This window comes from Jaculus jaculus, chromosome 14 (assembly GCF_020740685.1).
Source record: "Jaculus jaculus isolate mJacJac1 chromosome 14, mJacJac1.mat.Y.cur, whole genome shotgun sequence".
NCBI classification, from domain to species: domain Eukaryota; kingdom Metazoa; phylum Chordata; class Mammalia; order Rodentia; family Dipodidae; genus Jaculus; species Jaculus jaculus.
This window is the reverse complement of record NC_059115.1, coordinates 9,286,703-9,306,647: the sequence shown is the minus strand read 5'-3', so window position 1 is coordinate 9,306,647 and position 19,945 is coordinate 9,286,703. Positions and strand designations below refer to the sequence as shown.

Genomic DNA, 19,945 nt, shown 5'->3' with positions numbered 1-19,945 from the left:
GCCGAGCTTAGCTGGGCGCGGGTGGGGGTGGCGGGCGCCGGCGCGTGCGTGCTCGCCGCCTCACCGCCCCGTCCGCGGCCGCCGGCCTGGGCTCCGCCCCTCCGTGCGGCCGTGCTCAGCGCGCGTGCGCGGCGGCGGCAGGCGCCAGTTATTTCTGTCCCGCCCCCAGGCCGGGGCTCTTTCTGCAAGCGGGCGCGCGGTGGAGCGGTGGTTAGCAAATCTTGTGCTTGTCGCCTAGCGCTCGCGGAGGAGGAGGAGGAGGAGGAGGAGGAGGGAGAGAGGAGGCGCGGGCGGCGCCCTCCGGAGGCCGGCGAGACTGCAGCTGGCCTTATCTCGCCAGCGCCCGGGGTGCGGCGGGCGGTGGTCCAGGAGACGCGTGGCGGCGGCGGCAGCATCGGCGGCGGCCCAGCCGTTGGCGGCGAGCGCATCTGCGCCTGCGCACGCGGGCTCGGCGCCCCCTCCTCCCTCCCTCCCTCCCCCACCGTGGGCGCCCCCTCCTCCCCCTCGCGGCGGCGGCGGCGGCGGCGTGTGAATGGCGGCCTCGGCGGCGGCGGCGGCGGCGGCCTCGGCCTCGGCGGCCTCTGGCAGCCCGGGCTCCGGCGAAGGCTCGGCGGGCGGCGAGAAGCGCGCCAGCGCCTCGGCCACGGCGGCCTCGGCCACGGCGACCTCGGCGTCGGCCTCGTCGCCCGCGGGGGGCGGCGGCGAGGCGCTCGAGCTGCTGGAGCACTGCGGCGTGTGTCGCGAGCGCCTGCGGCCCGAGCGGGAGCCGCGCCTGCTGCCCTGCCTGCACTCGGCCTGTAGTGCGTGCCTGGGGCCCGCCGCTCCGGCCGCGTCCAACAGCTCGGGGGATGGCGGCGGCCCGGCGGGCGACGGCGCTGGTGAGTCCGGGTGGCCGCGCGCCCCTCCCCCTCCCGCCCTTCTCCCCCTCCCTCCCGGCCCCGGCGCGCCCGAGCCTCGGGACTGCGCCTGTGCGAGAGTATGGGGGGTGGGCGGCGGGGCCCCTGCCGGGGGTCCGGCCCTGCGGTGGTGGACGGCGAGCGGCTTTCTGCTTCTCCCAGCCCCCCGCCTCATGCGTTGCTGACAGTCGCCTGCACCGGTCACAGCAATGGGGTTGTCTTGACTTTGGTTGGAGGAAATGATGGTCTTGGGCTGGGAGACTGGAGAGAAGTCGTTGGGTGGGAGCCCACTGGCCTCATGCATCCTTGTCTCGCAGTGGTGGACTGTCCCGTGTGCAAGCAGCAGTGTTTCTCCAAAGACATCGTGGAGAATTACTTCATGCGAGATTGTGGCAACAAGGCCTCCTCCGATTCCCAGGATGCTAATCAGGTGTGTCTTGCTCAGGATCCGGTCGTGGTGCTGCTGCTGGTGGGGGGTCATCTGCCTTAGGAGTCTGGCACTGGTTTCAGGTGTTAGTTTCAACAGCCCCGGGAGGGCTGCCTAGATCTGAGGTTAGTCGTAGGTTGTATTTCCTGGGAGCTAAATGGAGGTGAATTAGGTATCCTGCCTCTTCTCACCCTGCATCTTCTTGAATAGTGCTGCACTAGCTGTGAGGATAACGCTCCAGCCACCAGCTACTGTGTGGAGTGCTCCGAGCCTCTGTGTGAGACATGCGTGGAGGCCCACCAGCGGGTGAAATATACCAAGGACCACACTGTGCGCTCTACCGGTATGTGAAAGTGAAGGCTGTTGGAGCTGCCCTCTTGTGTGTTCCCTTAAGTGGTTGCAATACAAATTTGCATTTGGTGGATGGAGTTCTGCGGTTTTCCAGGGACCTGAAGGGCCTGAGAGCAGAGTGGGCTCTGGTGTGCTGTCTTATGGGTCTCGGGGTGTGATGCTTGGAAAGGCCGTGGGCAGGTGATGGTTGCTGTAGTTTGAAAGGATGTTGCTGCAGAGGGGATACAGAAAAAAGGCTCACCTTGGGAGAGAACAGTTCAGCAAGTTAGATTAGCATTTCCTAGAACCTGGGAACATTGAAAATTCTGGATCAGGTCTCCAGTGGTACTTCCTTTGCTTTAGGATAGCCCACACTTGCTTAGCAATGGGGAGGAAAAAGACTGACTTGCCATCACTCTTTTCTGAGATAAGGGTCTTGCTATAGCCTAAGCTGACCTGGAATTCACTGTGTAGTTTCAGGGTGGCCTTGAATTCATGGTGATCTTCCTACCTCTGCCTAGGTGCTGGGATTAAAGGCGTGCGCCACCACGCTTGGCTTCTTTCTTTTTAATGGTGAAACAAGGTTCAGACTGGCAACGTGCTCTTGATCCTCCTTCCACATTTCTGCACGTGTGACATCATGCCTGGCCTCATTTCTTGGAAGACATGGTCTCACTATATGAGGTTTCAGCTCTCTGTTGCCTCTACTTCCTCAGTGGTGGGATTATAGGCATAAACTGTTATGTCTGGCTTCATTTTTTTTCTCTTCAACGCAGGATTTCACCATATAGCAAAAGCTGGCCTTGAACTCCATAGGCACATCAGGCTGACTTTGAACATAGACCCTCCTTTCTCAGCCCCTTGAGTGTAATTAGCTTTATTTATAATGGCGAGAATGGCTTTGGGGGGCACCTTTGTATTGGATGTCTTGTTGCACATACTCCGACCCCCAGAACCTTGTCTGTTGGGAAGTAGTTTGTAGCCAGGCAGAATTCTTACAGGAACAGTAAAGAAGGGTCCCCCCCCCCCCCTCTAGCTCAAGTTGACCTGGAATTCACTCTAGTCTCAGGGTGGCCTTGAACTCTTGGAGATCCTCCTACCTCTGCCTTTCCAAGTGCTGGGATTAGAGTATGCGTCCACGCCCAGCCCTCAAGTAAGGGATTCTTACCTGATACAGGCAGGGTCTCACAGGGCCAAGCTGACCTGGAGCTCCCTCTAGCCTCATACCATCAAACTCACTGTGATCCTCCTCCCTCGGCATCCACCACGCCCACCACACCCTGTAGACTGTCTTTATTCTTTACAGTATTCCTTATTGTAAACCTACCTGAAGTTTTTTTTTTCCCTTAAGGAGGTTCTGGGAGGTGTCATAGACAATGGTTCTCTAGGTTTTCCTAACACGGGCTAAAATTGGAAAAACAGGAGATGGGGTCTTCACTGCTTGAAGTGGAGATGGAAAAAGATGTGTGACATAGATGCATGGTTCCAATTCCTCAGGGCCAGCCAAGACTCGAGATGGTGAGCGCACTGTCTACTGCAATGTGCACAAGCATGAACCCCTTGTGCTGTTCTGTGAGAGCTGTGATACCCTCACCTGCCGGGACTGCCAGCTCAACGCCCACAAGGACCACCAGTGAGTCCTGATGCCCAGTGGGAAGGTGATGTCACCAATTTCTGGGCTTAGCATGCAGACAAACCCACTTCTGTCTGCTCTCAGGTATCAGTTCCTGGAGGATGCTGTGAGGAACCAACGCAAGCTGCTGGCCTCACTGGTGAAACGCCTTGGGGACAAACATGCCACTCTGCAGAAGAATACCAAGGAGGTTCGCAGCTCGTAAGTTTGGGTACCAGGGTTGTGGGGGGGGTGGTGGTCCCAGGACAAGAGTTCTTGGCCTTTATTTCTTGTGGTAGAGGTCTCACTGTAGTTCAGGCTGACCTGAAACTCAAGAGTTTCAGAGTGATTCTACCTGTCTCCCAAGTGCTGGGATTAAAAGGCATGCACTGTTTCCAGCTGGCCTGGTTTTAAAACACACACACACACACACACACACACACACACACACACACTTTTGGTTTTTCGAGGTTGGGTCTCATTCACTATGTAGTCACAGGGTGGTCTTGAACTCATGGCGATCCTCCTACCTCTGCCTCCTGAGTGCTGGGATTAAAGGCATGCGCCATCGCACCCTGCTTGTGGGTTTTGTTTTTTTTTGTTTTTTTTTGAGGTAGGGTCTTGCTTTAGCTCAGGCTGACATGGAATTCACTATGGAGTCTCAGGGTGACCTCATACTGACAGCAATCCTACCTCTGCCTCCCAAGTGCTGGGATTAAAGGCTTGTGCCACCATGCCAGGCCCTCTTAGTCTCTTTTTTAATTTTTATTTTACTTGAGTGTGTGAGAGAAAAAGAGGCAAGACAGAGAATGGATGCACCAGGCCCTCTAGCCACTATAGCCGAACTCCAGATGCATATGCCACCTTGTGCATCTGGGTTATGTGGGTATTGGGGATCAAACCCAGGTGGTTAAGCTTTGCACGCAAGTGTTGTAACTGCTGAGCCATCTCTCCAGCCCAGGCTTGACCAAGAGAGTTCCTTTTGGGCTGGAGGGATGGCTTAGCAGTTAAAGAGCTTGCCTGCAAAGCTAAAGGACCCAGGTTTAATTCCTCAGGACCCAGATAAGCCAGATGCACAAGGTGGCACATGTGTCTGGGGTTTGTTTTCATGTCCAGTTGTGTTTGAATTTATTGGTTAAACAGAGAGGGAGAATATATGAATGAATGAATTGGGTGTGCCAGGGCTTCCAGCCTTTGCACATAAACTCCAGACACAGGCACCACTCTGTATCTGGCTTTACATGGATACTGTGGGATTGAAATCCAGTCGTTAGGCTTTGCAGGCAGGTGCCTTAACCACTGAATCATCTCTCCAGCCCTGGCTTGACTTTTGACTTTGTTCTCTAGAATCCGCCAGGTGTCTGATGTACAGAAGCGTGTTCAGGTGGATGTCAAGATGGCCATTCTGCAGATCATGAAGGAGCTGAATAAGCGGGGCCGTGTGCTGGTCAACGATGCCCAGGTAGGCCTCATTGCAGTTGGGAAGCTGCTTAGTTCCCTCTGCTGGCCACTGACAATTGTCCAGGGTGGAGAGGTATCCCAGTACTTCGAGCCTGTCTTATTCTTTGACTGTGTTCCCCTTGACCTGTAGAAAGTGACTGAGGGGCAGCAGGAGCGCCTGGAGCGGCAGCACTGGACCATGACCAAGATCCAGAAGCACCAGGAACACATCCTGCGCTTTGCCTCTTGGGCTCTAGAGAGTGACAACAACACAGCCCTTCTGCTCTCTAAGAAGCTGGTGAGTGCTGCTGGGCTTTAGGCAATGGTGGCCTGAGGCCTTTTCATTGCTACTTGTGTGCATGCTCACCTTTCTGTCCTACCAGATCTATTTCCAGCTGCATCGGGCCCTTAAAATGATTGTGGATCCTGTAGAGCCACATGGTGAGATGAAGTTTCAGTGGGACCTCAATGCCTGGACCAAGAGTGCGGAGGCCTTTGGTAGGTCTCAGTCTTTGGCTTTTTTTTTTCCCCAAGGTAGGGTCTCACTCTAGCTCAGGCTGACCTGGAATTCACTATGGAGTCTCAGGGTGGCCTTGAACTCATGACAATCTTCCTACCTCTGCCTCCCGAGTCCTAGGATTAAAGGTGTACGCCACCACGCCTGGCTTGGCTTTTGATCTACCTTGTTACCACTATGGGTTTCTGCACCTACTTAGACTATATTTTTCCTCAGGCAAGATTGTGGCTGAGCGTCCTGGCACTAACTCCACGGGCCCTACGCCCATGGCTCCTCCAAGAGCTCCTGGGCCCCTGAGCAAGCAAGGCTCTGGCAGTAGCCAGGTGAGTAGAGTGAGACAAAAGGAGGGACAGGCAGGGCACTGGTCTCTTGGCACCAGCCCCACTGATTTACTTGTCCCCTGTCTACTAGCCCATGGACGTACAGGAAGGCTATGGCTTTGGGTCAGGTAAGTGGTTCTGCCTAGGGGTTGGAAGGGTCCTGTAGTGAGCTCTTTCTCATCTACCCCAACCTGCTACCCTGTTTTCTGAGCAGATGATCCCTATTCAAGTGCAGAGCCCCACGTGTCAGGCATGAAGCGGTGAGTTGTGGCAGTCCCCTGTGGTGGCAGGTGGGTGAGGGGTACGACGGAGGTGCTCACACAAGGTGTAACTTCAGGTCCCGCTCAAGTGAGGGAGAGGTGAGTGGCCTCATGCGCAAGGTGCCACGGGTGAGCCTCGAGCGCCTGGACCTGGACCTCACAGCGGATAGCCAGCCGCCAGTCTTCAAGGTCTTCCCAGGCAGCACCACTGAGGACTATAACCTCATTGTTATTGAGCGTGGTGCTGGTGCTGCTGCTGCAGCTGCTGGTCAGGCTGGGACTGTGCCCCCAGGAGCCCCTGGTGCTCCACCCCTGCCTGGCATGGCCATTGTCAAGGTGAGCTTGTCATAAGGGACCACAATTGGAGGAGGCTAATGTACCTCATCCAGGTTTGCACTTTCATACTTGTGTTTGGCTTGCAGGAGGAAGAGACAGAGGCTGCCATTGGAGCCCCCCCTGCTGCCACTGAAGGTCCTGAGACCAAGCCTGTGTTGATGACTCTGACTGAAGGCCCTGGTGCTGAGGGCCCCCGCCTGGCCTCCCCTAGTGGAAGCACCACCTCAAGCCTGGAGGTGGTGGCTCCCGAGGTTACCTCTGCCCCAGTGGGTGGTCCAGGCACTCTGGATGACAGTGCCACCATCTGCCGTGTCTGCCAGAAGCCAGGTGACCTGGTCATGTGCAACCAGTGCGAGTTTTGCTTCCACCTGGACTGCCACTTGCCTGCCCTGCAGGATGTGCCAGGGTATGTGTGAGGCTGGGTAGGGTCCAGGCAAAGTGTAGAGGGCTGGCTGGCTTCTCAAATCCCTCAACTCACTCTTCATTCACCCTAGGGAGGAGTGGAGCTGCTCACTTTGCCACGTGCTTCCTGACTTGAAGGAAGAGGATGGCAGCCTTAGCCTGGATGGTGCAGACAGCACCGGTGTGGTGGCCAAGCTCTCACCAGTCAATCAGCGGGTGAGGACCGTGCAGCAGTGGGTGGCCTCCCGTCTGTCTGCAGCTCTCCTACATGCGTAAGCTCTGCCATGTTTTATTGTCTAGAAATGTGAGCGTGTCCTGCTGGCACTGTTCTGCCATGAACCCTGCCGTCCCTTACATCAGCTGGCCACAGACTCTACCTTCTCCATGGTGAGTCCTGCAACTGAGGGGGGAGGTGGGTGAGGGGATGCTACTGGTCTCACTTTTATGTTTTCTGCTTGCAGGAGCAGCCAGGTGGTACCCTGGACCTGACCCTGATACGTGCCCGCCTCCAGGAGAAGCTGTCACCCCCTTATAGCTCCCCTCAGGAGTTTGCCCAGGATGTGGGCCGTATGTTCAAGCAGTTCAACAAACTGACTGAGGTGAGCCAGTGGGAAAGAAGGAAAGGGGAGAAGAGAGGGAAACCAGGTCCGACCCATTTACCCACTGTACTCACTCTTGCTTGGTCCAGGACAAGGCGGATGTGCAGTCCATCATCGGCCTGCAGCGCTTCTTCGAAACACGCATGAATGATGCCTTTGGTGACACCAAGTTCTCTGCTGTGCTGGTGGAGCCGCCTCCGTTGAGCCTGCCTAGTGCTGGCTTAAGTTCTCAGGAGCTGTCTGGTCCTGGTGATGGTCCCTGAAGTTGGGGCCTCTGGCTAGCCCAGCCAAGCTCTGATCTTTCCCCATCTCCTCTTTCCTTTGGTGGCCTGACTTCTGCTCCCTGGTGGCACCATCCCTCAGTCCCTCACAAAATGGTTTTTACTTCTGTGGATTTAATAAAAACTTCACCAGTCATTTTAGGCCTCAGATACTTGGGGGCTGTGGTCCCGGGGCTTGTATCTCTGCTTGCATCTACTCTGATTAAACACTTAGAGCCTATAGGGTCCTTTCCCTTCGTCCATTTGAACCTGTCTGGGCGCCAAAGGGCATCTGTTAATCCTCCTCTGGGTTTGGGAAGAGGTCATGCTGGGATCATTTGCAGTGGATTCTTGGGGGAAACTGGTTATGGGATGAGGCCTGAGTTTTGTAGCAGGCAGATACTTCCTGGCCCTGGCTCTTGTAGTTAGTAATCAGATGTGTGTGTGGGGGGGCTGTCTGTATGTGCTAAGACTCCCAGTTTGCTGTCCCTTGAGTTCTGGTGCCAGTTTGTTATCCCAGAGGGATTCCCAAATGGGGTTGGCTGTTACCCCGTAACTCATTTGTTTGGGACTGTCCTTAAATTTGTATTAAGCCACCACTAGGTCAAATTTTGGGTGTGACCGATGTTGGTCTGAACTACCAGGATGTTCCCAACCTGTTTGGGGAGCCTGCCAGTTTTGGTAGGTGGAGCAGAACCCTGAATATTCTTTGTTCCTCATAAGGGTAGTCACACAAGCTTCTGGAAATTGGGGTCTAAATTTCTTTATTACAGGGGGAACAGGAGAAAGATCCTTGTCATCCACTGCTGCTGGGCAGGGGAGCAGTCAGTCCCTTCGCAGGTTCTTGAGTCTTTCCTCCAAGTCTGCATCAGCGTCAGCCAGTGCAGAAGCTGTGGCCTCTGCTTTTTTCCCACCAGCAGCCACACTGAGTGAGCCTCCAGTGGAAGGAAGGTCTATAGAGAGGGAGGAAGGAAAGTTAGGGGGAAGGGCCAGGGCCTGTGGCTGACCTAGAGGGTAAAACGAAGGTGAAATTGGAACACTCACTTGATAGCTCATCTGTTAGGCTCAGTCCCAGCTCATCCAGGACTTGGGATACAACAGCATCACTAGAGAAGAGGAGGAAGTCAAGTGAGGGCTTTGCATGGGGGAGGGACAGAATCATCCCCACCTTGCCTGCTTTGCCCCACACCTCTCTTCTTCATCTTCCTCGTCACCCATGGCATCATCAATGGCATCATTCATCATCTCTTCCTTCATGTCCATAATCTCTGCCTGCCGTTCAAACTCCATCATGATCTTCTGGATCTGGGGCAGTTTCAACTGGAAGTAGGAGAAGAATGAGTTTGCTTCTAGAGGGTCAGTGGGGATGGTAAAATGGGGATTGGGAGAGTCACACCTGTCTGTTCATGGTGCCCATGGCCTTGGTGACACCCTTCATAGCTTGTGCCATCGAGTTGTTGGATTTCAGAGTCTGTATCTTGAGGGACACAGCCTGAATGTTGGCCCGCATCAACACAAACTTGCGTACATAGCGTCGGGTGCGTACCAGATCTTTCGCCATAATGCGGACAGCGTCCTGTAGAATGAATCAGTACAAACGATATATTAGGCTTTATTTCCGGCAGGGTTCTCAAAACCATCAATCACTGGTCTCCACAACCTCTAGTAATTTTTGTTGTCAAGGTAGGGTCTCACTTTAGCCTAGGATGATCTGGAACGAACTCTACTTTCAGGTGGCCTCAAACTCAGATCCTCCTACTTCTTTCCCAGGGCTGGAGTTAAAGATACAAGCCACCACCATGCTTAGTTTGTAATCCCAGGGTAAACTTAACTTTTGGGGGTGGGTGTGGTGGCACACAGCTTTAACCCCAGCTCTTGGGAGGCAGAGAGGTACGGTTCCTGTGTTTGAGGCCAGTCTGGGCTAGAGACCGTATTAAAAAACAAACAAACAAAAAACCAACAAAGGGACCGTGGAGATCTGTGCTGCAAAACACTGTCTTCAGCCCCTCCCCACCTTCCTGACGAATAAAACTGATCCGGGCTTAAAAGATGGCTTAGTGGTTAAGGTGTTCGCCTGCGAAGCCTAAGAGCTCATGTTCCAATCTCTAGGTCCCATGTAGCCAGACACAGTGGCACGAGCACAGTGCTGTACAGGGAACAAGGTGCGCGTGGCTGGAGTTTCTTTGCAGCAGCTGTAGGCCCTAGTGGGCCCATTCCCTCTCAAAATACTAGAAATTCTGTATCTGATGTATGTATGGCACAACCAGGTTCTCTTGCTGTAAATGAATGCTCATCTGCTTTTATATAGGTGAACACCCAGGCTAGCAGGCTTTGCAAGCAAGCGCCTTTACTGAGCCATCTCCCCAGACCTCCCAGGCCTTTTAAGAGGTTCACGTCAACGGGAAGGCGCAGGCTTACATCTTATTTCCTTACATGTCTGTAATCATTCTAAGGACTTAACACCTTTTCTCAGTTTCAATTCTCAGACTAGACATCTGTGTTCACTAGTGATGTAGTTGAGTGAGAGCCTTGCCTAGCATGCATAGGGCCCTGAGTGTTGATAGCCAGCACAAATAAAAACCTATCCAAGGCCCAGCTCTTACCCTGTGTTTTAGGAAATGCTACCTCTGCCTAACTTCGTGCCAAGCACTCACTCCCTGGCAACCTTCTCAACGTTCTTCCTACTGGTTCTGCCCATCTTCCTCTCATTGGCCTTTCTGCTAATACTGACTAACCCTAATTAACCCTTCATCTTGGCTCAGTGTTGCCCCTAATTCTGAACGGTCTGGCCCATGTCCTCTCGGTTCATTTGTTGCTCCCACTTGGCTACAAGGAACACTTGCAGTTCTGCCTGATGCACTCCCTGGCTAGATCACCTCTGGGCTCACTCAAGGCTTAGCTGTGACAGCACATTTTTGAAGGGACCCTTCTCACACGACCCTCAAAGAGTCTGCACTGTGGTTTCCTGTTAGCAACTACAGCAGCTGAGATAGCCTCTGACCACCTGTACTTACCATTTGGCCTTGCTTGGCCATCTTTTTGATGTCTGCAATGATTTTCTTCTCCTGGGTCTCCAGCTTCTGTCGCTCCCGGTCCAGCTCCCTCATGGCTCGGTTTAGGGCCCGCTGGTTCTGTCGCAGGAGCTCCTCTGGTGTCTTCCGGCGTCCAAACAAGAGGTCCATGATGGTAGGAGTTCCCTGGCAGGCGTGGGACAGATGGCAAGCCTAGCTGTCGGGTGGAGGACCATGACAGTAAGCAGCAGCACGGTTATGTAGGGAGACAGGAGATTAAGAATGAGAAGCCAAAAGGGTTTGGCCAGGGGCACAGGACGGCTCCTCGGATAATACGCGAAGACAGCCATAACTGAAAGCCATCCGCTTTCTATCACCTTGTCCCCGCTAAAGACCCAGACGTGTGGGTGTGGCTCCTGAGGAGTCTAGACTCAGAGTGAGTGCGCACACGGCTGCTTGGGATTGCGAGCAGCGCGGGCTGGGCACTCACTCACGGGATCCTGACGGTGGCAGGAGAGGCGGGCTCCAAGTTTTGGAACGGGGGCCACGGACCTGAGCGCTGAGGGGCAGGGGCTCTGCACCGAGGATGCAGCGTGGAGGGCGGGCGGGCCGGGGCACCGGGCAGCTGCGCACCGAGGGCAGGCCCCCCTGGGGACCTCGAGGACCAGCTCGGCGCCGGGGGCAGGGCGCGGCATCCGACTCCCCAGCAAGAGAAACCCCCGCAAGTCGCCTCCCAACCCGGACCTACGGCCCAGCAGGGGCCACTCACCGGGACTGACACGCGGGCCTGCTTCCGCTTCCGGGTCACGCCCCCTCTTTCGGATACCTGGCGCTGGCCCACCAACGAAGGCCCCTCCGCTCGGTAGCCTCCTTAGCCGCCGCTGTTTCCGGACCAAGCGACCCGACGTCACACGCCCCACCCACATCCGGAATGCCGGGAAGTAGCCAGGCGCACGCGCAGCCAGCACACGAGCGCATGCGCAGAGAGCCCGCATCGCTGCGACTGCTGAATCCCGCCCAACCGAGTTAGCTTGGCTGGGGTCGTGGCTCCAGCCTATCCGCTCTGGAGGTCCTACGTCCTGTTCGTCGTTAGGGCACATTCCATCCACGGAATCTTGATTTCTGACTAGGTCCATGGGCAGTGCCAGTCACGAGCCAAATTCACAGGACCATATATAGCATAAAGGGGCAAGCAGGCAGATGCTGCCTACTTTTCCCAAAGCTCATCGTATCCTGCCATTTTTCTGCATCCCAGCGCGCATCATCCCACTCAACCCAAGCCCGCCCGCGGGCTGTAGCTGCGACCATCCATCCAATGCTACGGTGACGATCAGAGTGCCCCAGGTGGATTTTTTCCTGCCCCTCCCACCCCACAGAAGGAAGAGGCAGAGGCCATGCAGTAACATTCCCCTTTAATAGCCTGGTGGGACCTCCGGTGGTGGAGGGGTGGGTTGCTCGGGCCCAGCTACCCAGACCCATTGCCCACCCACAACCCATAGCCAAGAGTGGGAGGCTGGATAGCACCCAGCGGGGTGGGAGCTAGACAAGCCAATTCATTTCCCATCGCTGAGCTGGTCGGGGGAGAGGCAGCACCGACCATAATCACGTGGTGGTTAAAAAAAAATAACTAGGGACAGGTGGCAAGGAGGAGAGGCAAGGCCAAGGCAGGGGCCAAGGCAACCCCCTCATACCTCACCTGTGGCCCCCAATAAATATTTGCAGGGGATGCCTGGGTTGTTGACCCTGGCAGGGGTGGGTAAGCGTCAACCCTATTTCAGGCAGCGCTCGAAGTAGGTGGACCCGATGTAACCACCTCGCATGGAGCGCTGCACATTCTGCTCAAACAGCCGCCGGTTGTTCTGCAGGACCTCCGCGGCCTCCTTGTTCAGTGGGTCCTCGGGGTTGGGCTCCTATGGCCAGTACAAGTGGAAGTCAACGGGCCAGAGAGGCAGATGGCTAATCCCCCTCCCCAGCCCCAAATGTCCACTCTTACTCACCAAGAAGAGATACTGCAAGCCATAAATTATGGAGTTTATCGTAAGGACTGGCTTCCAGTCCTCTCTGTGGGCAGACAGTATCAGGGTCATCAGGGGTTGGTGAATGGGAGGCTGCCACAGGCTCTGCTGGTACTGAACAAGTCAGGCCCAGAGCATGGAAGAATAAGGATGTGCCCGAGCAGAGGGAGGATATGGAACAGGGCAGGCCATGCAGAAAGCCAAGGTAGGGTTACCAGAAAGACCACTAGGAAACGAGGGAGATAGAGAAACACAGATCCCAAAAGGGGGAGGGAGGAGCTGGGCATGGTGGTGCACACCTTTAATCCCAGCACTTGTGAGCTCGAGGCCACCCTGAGATTACATAGTGAACTCCAGGTTAGCTTCTGCTAAAGACCCTACCTCGCAACCTCACCCCCCCGCCCCCCATAAAAAGGTGGGTTGGAATGGAGGGAAGAGGGACGGAAATCCAGGAAGCTACCAGGCCTGGAAGGCAGGACGAGGAGGACAATGCCCTCACCTGAGGATGTTGAGGCAGACGTTGCCCTCGAGGTCAATGTTGGGATGATAAACCATTGTCTCACACTTCACCTTGGGGGGGTCATGTGGGTAACCCTGGCCCACCTGGCTCCAGAAAAAGAAAAAGTAGATGGCTAAGTGCCTGGCTGGGCCTCAGCTGTTGCTTAGTCCACAGAGTCACCTCTGCCCACTGGGACTTACCTTAAAACTGAACACAAACTTCCCACTCTTATAGAAGCCCTAGGAGAGGAAGGGGGGAAAGGTATTAGTTTTTCTCCTCTCAAGGAGGGCCTGCCCCCAGGTCTGCTCCTGGGAAGCTCGCCATGTGTGCCCTTACCTCATCAGGACAGATAACCAGTTTGAAGTTGAGGAGGTCGTCCGGGTCTGAGAAGCTGATGTCACAGGTCTTGGGCAGGTTCAGTTCGTTTATGTCTGGGTTGGGCAGCAGAGAAAAGAGGGAGGACGGAAGAAGGGAGGGAGAGACAGCACAAGTGAAAGAAAGGAGGGAGGTGTCAGCAGAGCCCCCACAGCCTCCTCTTGGACTAGGACTCTGTTGTGAGTGGGATGTGCTCCACACTTCTATTCCTTGCCCCCACCACCAGTCTCCAAGATCCAGGAGGATTCTTTGGGTCCATAACAATAAAACACTACAAACATGAGTCCTCAATTGTAACGTGGGTATCCCAACCCTCCTGGGCAAGGGTGAGCCATAATTCTCTTAAAGCCCCGTAAGTTCCCCTGACCCAGCTTCCAAGAGCCCCCACTCCTATAGCCCTGGCTTCCAATAGCCTCGGAGAACCCCCAAACTTCAGGTTTCCCAGCCATTACTACTCTACAGTGTTTCCTTGTCTACCCCAACTCGAACCCCATAAACCCTAAAAATCAACCACCCAGCTTCCACGGTCCCTCTTCTTTGGTGTTTTCTCCAAACCCTAGTTCCCATGTAACCCCCCCCCGCCCCACTCTTAAAAGTCCTCAACCGCCCCTTTTAGCCCTCTTAACTCCGGAGATACCCAGCATGACGGCCTAAATTGTCCCTCACTCCTATTTCCCCACCATCCTTCCCTCCTCCACCTGACACCCCCAAATCCAAAACAGCTTCCTGAGCCCCAGACCCGAGCCATGAGCACAATACATTAAATTGTCTCCCACTTATCCCTAATCTTGCCCCCCCCCACTCTTTTTCCCTTAGCCCAACACCCTAAAGCAAAGTTCCCATCTGAGCTCCCCCGCCAAACTCACCCCTCCCCCCGCTTAACAGATTCTCGGTCTCTAATATTAGACGTCAGACCTCAGTATCTCAACGCCCCATACCGGGCTCCCCCATCTCCGACCCTCCCCCGTGACCGCATCACTCCTCTTTCCTCGGGCCCTGACTTCCGACACCCCCATATTACCGGCGACCCCATCCTCACTCGCGGAGGCTGCATTTTCCCCACTCCCGACTTCCACATTTACCCCACCCCAGCCCCTGACCTCGAGCGCCCGGCCCCATCCCCACCTCCCCGAGCCCCCTTACCCTTCTGGATCCGTAGCTGCGCCGCCGACGCCTTCTTGCTGCTGCCCTTGGTGCCGCCGGCCGACTCCTCCTCCTTCTTCTGTTGCTTTAGCGAGAACAGCTTGATCATCCTGCCGCCGCCGCCGCCGCTGCCGCCGCCGCGGGGCCCGGGACCCCGGCCACCCGGTCCCCCGCCGCCTCCTGCTGCGCCGCTTCCGCTCCTCGGACCCGCGGCCGAGGCCTCCTCCCTCTGCTGCCGGTGCCGCCGCCGCTCGCCCGGCCTGCCGCGCTGCTCCGCGCCCACCGCGCGGCCCGCCTCGGCTCCCGTAGTCCGGCTCGGGCCTGGCCCGGCGCCTCGGGTCCGCTCGGGCGGACTCGGCTGCTCTCGCCCCGCCCCCGGCGCCCGCCCCCGCCTCCCGGCTTCGGCTCTGGGAGTCTGAGGCCCCGCGGCGTCCGCCCGGCCGCCTGGGCGCGCCGCCGGCGCTACCGCCGAGTCGTTCCCTCCGGAAGGAGGCTGTTCTGGGTGGAAGGAGAGGGCAGCAGCCGCGGGGGCGGCGGCGGCGGCGGCGGCAGTGCACGGGACGAAGCTCGGCCTCTGCGGCGAGCCCCGGCGGCTTCGGCGCGGTGGTCGGCAACGGCCTCGAGCGCCGCGCCGCTTCGGATATTTCCGCCGCCGGCCCACTTCGGCTCCTGCCCCCCGGTCGCGTTGTGCGCCTGCGCAACCCTGACCCCCCCCTTCCCCGTTTCTTTCTTTTCTCTCTCTCTCTCTTTTTTTTTTTTATTATTTATTTTTTTTAATTTTGCTCCGCGAAGGAGTTTGGGGTTCGGTCTTCTTCGGCTCGACTCGGGTACTTCCGCTTGTGGAGGTGACTATTCGGTGTTCCCGGGACGCTCACCCGGCGGAGCGCAGAGCCTGGGCTCGCAGCCATTTTTGTGCGGAGGCAGATACCAGGACGCTGTGCTCCCGGTGGTTCTGTCCGGTGTGCTCGTTGCCGAGCCCAGGGATGGGCTAGACTAGGTCATGGCCTCCCCGAGGTCTCCAAGGCAGAGCCCGGGCGATGCAAGGAGCGATCGTCTAAAGGGTGCGGGAGCAAGTACCCTCGGTATCCCTTCCCTTCGCAAAGCCACATTTGGATAAGATGCGAACGGGCTTAAAACCTGTCTTGTCCTTGGGGGGCGAGTGCGCCTGGATCGCTCGAGAGCAGACATTCAGGGCCAGCCTGTGCAGCACGGGGAGAACCTGTTCCTTAGACCATGCAAGTGTGTTGTGCCAGGGAGTGGTAAAGCACCGAGGAGCGTTTGACGGTCCAAACTGGATGGGGGATAGGGTTCAGAGCAGTCGCCAAGAGACTAGCTAAAATTGCCGTGCAGACCTCGACGGACCTGGGTAGCCGGTTCCTGTCTTGGAGGGCGGGAGGAAATGGCTCACGTCGTTAGCTACTTCCGACTATCACCTAGGAAACTGACAAGCCCGCGCTGGGGGTGTGCGGGCCTTCATGCTGCTCCCCCTGCGCTGCCCAGCCAGTCACTGTGAAAAATGTGGCCCAAGTGGTTCTGGAGCAGGTGGTAGGGGAGGGATTGGACATTGCACCTGCCACCTAGCCCGGCCCGCAGGCCTAAATTTTGGAGCGTGGCCTTGGTGTATCCTCACTCAGTGCGCCTGGCCCTCTGAGCCCATTGGTGTCCTAGCTGTCCAGCTAGCATCCTATTTATTTAGTAGCCCAGTCTGACCTTGAACTTGCTATTTAGTTGAGGATCTTGAATTTATGAATCCCACCACTTGGAAGGTAGGGGCAGGAGGATCGCTGCGTGTCAGAGGCCAGCCTGAGACTACATAGTGAATTCCAGGTCAGCCTGGGTTAGAGCAAGACCCTGCCTAAAAACAAACAAACAAAAAACGGTAGCAGCATGCAACCCCCCCCCCCCATGCTGGTTTTATGTGGTTCTGGGAATCAAACTCAGAACTTTATTCATGCTAGGCTAGGATTCTACTTACTGAACTGTATCCCCAGCCCTCCAGCATCCCTTCTTGCCTTTATCCTTGAAAGCTGAGAGAGGACTGGATCAAGGATGAGCACTCAGCTGCGGTTTGGTGCCAACATTGCTTCCACCATCTATCTGTCCCATCCTTTTCAGGCCACTATGGCCAGGCCGGGATATACAGGACGGTCTCCCATCCTCATTGTGCTCAGCAACCTGAGCCCTTAGGCTTTGCAGGCAAGCACCTTAACCTCTAAGTCATCTCTCCAGCCCTGGCCTAGATTTTTTTTTTTTCTTTTTTTCTCGAGGTAGGGTTTCACTCTAGTCCAGGCTGACCTGGAATTCACTCTGTATTCTCAGGGTGGCCTTGAACTCATGGCGATCCTCCTACCTCTGCCTCCGGAGTGCTGGGATTAAAGGTGTGCACCACCATGCCCGGCTGGCTTGGATTTTTAAAAAACTTTTTTATTAACAACTTCCATGATTATAAAAAATACTCCATGGTGATAACCTCCCTCCCCCCACTTACCCCTTTGAAACTCCACTCTCCATCATACCCCCTCCCCATCTCAATCAGTCTTTTACATTTGATGCCACAATCTTTTCCTCCTCTTATGATGGTCTTGTGTAGGTAGTGTCAGGCACTATGAGGTCATGGATATCCATGCCTGGATTTTTTATTTTATTTTAATTTATTTATTTGAGAACAACAGAGAAAGAGGGAGAGAGGGAAGAGAGGAGATGAATGGGCACACCAGGGCCTCCAGCCACTGCAAAGGAACTGCAGATGTGGGCGCCCCCTTCTGCATCTGGCTAACGTGGGTCCTGGGGAATCGAGCCTCGAACCGTGTTCCTTAGGCTTCACAGGCAAGCGCTTAACTCCTAAGCCATCTCTCCAGCCCCTGGCCTGGAGTTTTGAGAAAGGGTCTGTTTGTAGCCCAGGCTGCCTTCAAAGTCACCATATAGCCCTTGAATTCACAATAATCCCCCTGCTCCTGAGTACTGGGATGAAAAGCACATACACCATTCTCAGCTCTTCCAGATTCCTATGGTTGGGGTTGAGGACCTGGTCTGTCTAGTCCTCCAGATAGTGTGGTTTAGCATTTACCTGCTAGGGGCACAGTAACCCCCTCTGATTCTCTATAACCTAGTCCTGCATCTTTGGTGTCTGGAAAGGACAAACAAGTGTCATTTTAGGGACCAGGATACTCCCTCACTCTTCTACATAGGCTCAGTCACTAGTTCAGGCAGGCCTGTACACTTTTCCTGGGATCAGGCGTCAGTTTTAGATGTCAAGATGACTTCAAATGGCAGGATGAGGTACAGCTATACCTGTGGAAGAGGTCTGCATATACAGACCTTAAGTTGCTCTTCCTGGAAATGTCCAGGCCAAAGCAGGGCTGACACCTGCCCAGAGAAAATCCTTAGCTGGGGTTTAGGGCTCAAGCTAAACCCTGCTGAGGATCCTTTGGCCCTTTGTTTCTCCCTCCCTCCCTTCCTTCTTTTTTGTTTTTCAAGTAAGTTCCCATTCTAGTCCAGGCTGACCTGGAATTCACTACGTAGTCTCAGGGCAGTCTCAAACTCTCTGCGATCCTCCTACCTCTGCCTCCGGAGTGCTGGGGTTAAAGTCGTGCACCACCACACCCTGCTGCCCTCTTGTTTCTTGCTTCTCAGGAGCCCACTGGGGTGTGTGTGTGTGTGTGTGTGTGGGGTGTCAGAGGACTATCAACATCCTGGCCAATGACATGGAAGGGGAAGATGGCTAAGGCAAATGAGCAATGGCATAGGGTCTTGAAGTCATCAGGCCAGTATACTGTCAAGCACTCTATAGCTTAAGCTACTGTCGCTGAATGATCTGTGATTAGCTGCTGAATCCACTTTTTTTTTTTTTTTTCTTCCAGGTAGGGCCTTACTCTAGACCAGGCTGACCTGGAACTCACTGTAGTTTCAGGCTGGCCTTGAATTCAGTGATTATCTTATCTCTGCCTCCTAAATACTAGGATTAAAGCTGTGTGCCACTACTCGTGGGTAAATACACTTAAAAATATTTGCATTTATTAGAGCAAGAGAGAAAGAGAATGTACATGTGCACCAGGGCCTCTTGCTGCTGCAAGCAAACTCCATACGCATGTGCCACTTTGTGCATCTGGCTTTATGTGGACACTACGGAGTCGAACCCAGGCCATCAGACTTTGTGAGCAAATGCACTTAACTGCTGAGTCATCTATTCAGCCCCTGAATAGAAAAAAAATTATTTGCACATGTTCATGTTTACTTATGGGCAAGCCAGGGCCTCTTGCTGCTGCAAATGAATACCAGATGCTTGTGCCACTTTTCTGGCTCATGTGGGTGGCTTGAGAATTGAACACCTGGGATGGCTGGCTTTACAAGCAAGCACCTTTACGTGCTGAGCCATCTTCCCATTCCCCCTGAATACACTTCTGAGGGGGCTTTCCAAGTGTGAGGGAGCGTTCTTTGGACTATGGACAGAGATATACTGGGGGGAGATATACCATGGCTGGAGCGAGGGAACCAGCACCAGAGGATGCAGCAACTGCCTGGGCTCTCTGATTGGAGGGTCCATCTGTAGGGTCTTCCACCCTCAGTGCTACTGTTGGCTGAAAGCCTATGGTTACAGGAAAATCTTTGGAGACAGTGTCTCATGTAGTGCTGAGGATGACCTTGAACTTCTAGCTAGTCAGTAAATCGGGACCCTTTGGTCTCTGTCTTTCCAGGCCTGGTATTCCAGGTACACACTACCACAACTGGCAATTTACCTTGGTACTTGGGGATCTGAGCTCAGGTCCTTATGCTTGTGTGGCAAGCACTGTATTGTGCTTTCCAGCCCTTAGCCTTGAACTTCTAATCCTTCTGCCTCCACCACTCCAGTGCTGGATGTAGAGTTCTGCTACCACATCAGGTTTTATGCAGTTTTGGGGATTGAACCTAGAGCCTTGTGCATGCTAAGCAAAGTCTGCCCACTGAAGTACACCCCCCAGGCCAACTTTCACATTAAAAAAAATATTTCCATTTATTGTTTGCAAGCAGACAGAGAGAGAGAGAGAGAGAGAGAGAGACAGAAACAGAGAGGAGAGGGGGAGGGGAGAGAATGGGCATGCTAGGGCCTCCAGCTGCTGCAAATGAACTCCAGATGCGTGCACCACTTTGTGCAAGTGGCTTTATGTGGGTACTGGGGAATAGAACTCTGGTCGTTAGGCTCTGCAGGCAGGCACCTTACCACTGAGCTATCTCTCCAGTCCCCAAATTTCCCTCTTTTTTTTTTTTTTTTTTTTTGCTTTTTCAAGGTAGGGTCCCAGGCTGACCTGGAATTAACTCTGTAGTCTCAGGGTGGCCTTGAACTCACGGCGATCCTCCTACCTCTGCCTCCCGAGTGCTGGGATTAAAGGTGTGCGCCACCACGCCCGGCGAGATAAATTTCCCATTTTTTAAATATAGATTTTATTTATTTGAGAGAGAAAGGAGGAGGAGGAGAGAGAGAGAGTGAGAGAGAGAGAATGGGCATGCCAGGGCCTCTAGCCACTAC

The 19,945-nt window shown here is 54.9% G+C and overlaps 3 protein-coding genes across 5 annotated transcripts; 1 reads left to right on the top strand and 2 right to left on the bottom strand.

Annotated features, from left to right (window-relative positions):
* The first annotated feature begins 532 nt into the window (after positions 1-532).
* Trim28 (tripartite motif containing 28) lies at positions 533-7,556 on the top strand. The gene is made up of 17 exons (XM_045133413.1): positions 533-878; positions 1,214-1,326; positions 1,534-1,666; positions 3,151-3,286; positions 3,371-3,487; positions 4,613-4,727; positions 4,857-5,003; positions 5,089-5,203; positions 5,439-5,545; positions 5,634-5,670; positions 5,757-5,802; positions 5,880-6,138; positions 6,225-6,544; positions 6,633-6,756; positions 6,841-6,927; positions 7,002-7,139; positions 7,229-7,556. Exons 1-17 carry the CDS (start codon positions 533-535, stop codon positions 7,400-7,402), a joined length of 2,514 nt encoding a protein of 837 aa, XP_044989348.1. The 3' UTR covers positions 7,403-7,556.
* A 590-nt stretch (positions 7,557-8,146) lies between these two features.
* Positions 8,147-11,338, bottom strand: Chmp2a (charged multivesicular body protein 2A). 3 transcript variants are annotated; one of them, XM_045133430.1, is made up of 6 exons: positions 11,180-11,338; positions 10,414-10,627; positions 8,796-8,975; positions 8,589-8,719; positions 8,444-8,505; positions 8,147-8,352 (listed from the first exon to the last, which is right to left on the bottom strand). In XM_045133430.1, the coding sequence occupies exons 2-6, from the start codon at positions 10,579-10,581 to the stop codon at positions 8,225-8,227; spliced, it is 669 nt and encodes a 222-aa protein (XP_044989365.1). In that variant the 5' UTR covers positions 10,582-10,627; positions 11,180-11,338; the 3' UTR covers positions 8,147-8,224. The 3 variants fall into 3 exon arrangements, with proteins under 3 accessions (XP_044989365.1, XP_044989366.1, XP_044989367.1); XM_045133431.1 differs by lacking the exon at positions 11,180-11,338 and adding an exon at positions 10,963-11,119; XM_045133432.1 differs by lacking the exon at positions 11,180-11,338 and adding an exon at positions 10,901-11,029.
* Positions 11,339-11,805: 467 nt separating this feature from the next.
* Positions 11,806-14,600, bottom strand: Ube2m (ubiquitin conjugating enzyme E2 M). Its single transcript, XM_004672888.3, has 6 exons — positions 14,443-14,600; positions 13,261-13,355; positions 13,125-13,163; positions 12,925-13,028; positions 12,408-12,471; positions 11,806-12,320 (listed from the first exon to the last, which is right to left on the bottom strand). The coding sequence occupies exons 1-6, from the start codon at positions 14,549-14,551 to the stop codon at positions 12,180-12,182; spliced, it is 552 nt and encodes a 183-aa protein (XP_004672945.1). The 5' UTR covers positions 14,552-14,600; the 3' UTR covers positions 11,806-12,179.
* Between the last annotated feature and the right edge of the window lie 5,345 nt (positions 14,601-19,945).